At 41.5% G+C, this 2,320-nt stretch overlaps 1 protein-coding gene across 1 annotated transcript; it reads right to left on the bottom strand.

Annotated features, from left to right (window-relative positions):
* Positions 1-1,034: 1,034 nt before the first annotated feature.
* Positions 1,035-1,946, bottom strand: t2r53 (bitter taste receptor 53). Its single transcript, NM_001172036.1, is given in 1 exon segment — positions 1,035-1,946. A coding segment is annotated over 1 exon segment (912 nt).
* Positions 1,947-2,320: the final 374 nt, after the last annotated feature.

The following is a 2,320-nucleotide window of genomic DNA, read 5'->3' as shown; positions in this document are numbered from 1 at the left end:
TTATATTTTCTATGAAATGTTCCAGGCATTAAGTCTCCTTGATTATATGAAGCAACCCCCCCCCGAGAGCCATACGTAGAGGGATTGATGAAGTCCCTGAACCAACATCAATCTTCATGCATTGAAACTATTAGATACCTGCAGTTATTCCTCCCAATAATTAAGTGTATTCCTTTGGTCTTTTATTCCTTTCTGACTGGATTTTAAGCAACTTCATGAAACCTCTTAGAATGAAAAGATGAGGTTGTTTCGCTTATGTACCTTCTGTAAAATACTTGTTTTCAGGGGCGGGCCAAGCCGATCGGGCACCCTAGGCAACCCGGTCAGCCACCTCGCCCCCCCGCGTGCTTTCGCGCATGCGCAGTCGCGGGGGGGCAGGGTTTGCGACGCGTTAGATCATTGCCCCCACCGCATGACAAGCGGCGGGGCAATGACTAAGAGAGCAGACTAGGGGTAGGTAGGAGGGGTTCCTGCCTGGCGCCCCCCAATCTTTGCGCCCTAGGCAGCTGCCTCTTTTGCCTACCCCTAGTTCCGGCCCTGCTTGTTTTTATACCATTTTCTTTCTTTCAGCTTAACCAAGTGTTTATAAATGATTATATCATAGATTAGCAATAATTGCTCTATAGAGAACCATGTCTCTAATACAATGTATGCATTACATAAATTATTATTTTGACTTTACTTTTCATTAGCATTTGCTATGTATTGCCTGGAGCACACAGCTTCATTTTGACAAATACCAGGGGAGCCCAGAAGTTAAATCCGGCCCTGAGTATTACAATCAATGGGGGGGTGCCTAACATTTTGACACCCCCCGGTGATTGTAACTTTCCTTCTCCTATAATCTAAATGAATAATCTAAAACAGAAAAGATACATTAGGTCAGTTATTTTTTACTATTTATCCATACAATATCCTTTTAAAATATCTTCTTGATCTCTACAACACATTAAATACAGATCTATACAGTATAATGAGGGCTTGTCCTCCCCCTAGTAGACTGTTCTACAAAACACATGTGCCTATTTGCAGCATTAAACATTTCTATCACATGACCCAAACATTGGCAAAGCCTTTGACCAGGTGCTCGCAAACTTAGAATTTCCAAAGATCAGAATAGTGGCTTGCCCTGATGGAATAAACATGGTAGCAGACCAAAGCACAGCTTGGAATACAGCTCCAAGATTATTCTGTACTAGATAAAGGCTACCAAACGTTGTGAAAAAAATCAGGTTTAGAATCAAAAGAAGCAACATTGTCCTGAAGGCCTTAACATGGCTTTTCAACTGTGGACTCCAGTACTGAGAAATGTGCTGTCTCATACTCTGAACGTGCTTCAGAAGAGATATCAGGCAGAGTCCAATGCAGAGAGAAGTTACAACAAAAGGCAAAGTGCTACCAAAAACAATGTTAAAAATCATGTAGAGTCGATCATAATGAAATATGTAATCCTGATAAATACTCGTAGAGTTTTGATTGGTGTCTATTTGGACCATCCAGATTAATGGAACATTAATAAGCCATGAAATCAGAAGTGAGGCCAGCAGGAACAGGGGAACCACTATCGACATTCTTCTTTGTAAATGAGTCAAGACTTGATGTGAGAAGTTGACCAGTCTCAGGCAATAGAAGAGTGACAGACAGGCTGTAAGCCAGAATGAAAAGTGAATAGAAAAGAAGAGTATAACGCTGATGGCCAAGGAGAATTCTTTGGCAAACATGATATAGAGTCCATAGGTAACAAAGGTCATATCAAATGCTATCATGCTCAGCAGGAGAACATTGGAGCAAGCCATGGCCAGAAGGATTTTGTCGCACTCCCCACGCTTCATTTCATTCTTCCTGGTGCGGAGATACACGGCTACAATCGATGAGTTCAGGATGAATCCACATGGCCATGTTATTATAAGGATGACTGCCCAAGATATTTGCGATACTGTCAGCATTTTCTGGAAGCAAGTCTGATTTTTCTCCGATTTTATAGAACTGCAATTTTATGTGCACCTGAGCTTTGCAGGAGACACAGGAAAATGGTTCAACACAGATTGGAGGCAACAGGGTCAATAAAAATGCAAATATGCCTAGTATCTGGTTCCCTTGCAAATTAGCATCTCAGTAACACAGGATATATATCTACAGGTATATAGTTTTGTTTTTTATTATCTGATGCTTGTGTAACCCTTCCTTAGCTGTGTTCTTCAGGGACATAGTTGCAATCAAACACAATAAAGTGTCTTCGGTCCCATAGAAAAAAAGGGAAAGTTCTGCTCACTGCTCAATTTTAAACCATAAGGCGGAGGTGCAATGAGGCCATGACCAC

Source organism: Xenopus tropicalis, chromosome 7 (genome assembly GCF_000004195.4).
Source record: "Xenopus tropicalis strain Nigerian chromosome 7, UCB_Xtro_10.0, whole genome shotgun sequence".
Classification (NCBI taxonomy): domain Eukaryota; kingdom Metazoa; phylum Chordata; class Amphibia; order Anura; family Pipidae; genus Xenopus; species Xenopus tropicalis.
The sequence above is the reverse complement of the archived record's forward strand: the minus strand, read 5'-3'. Positions and strand labels throughout refer to the sequence as shown.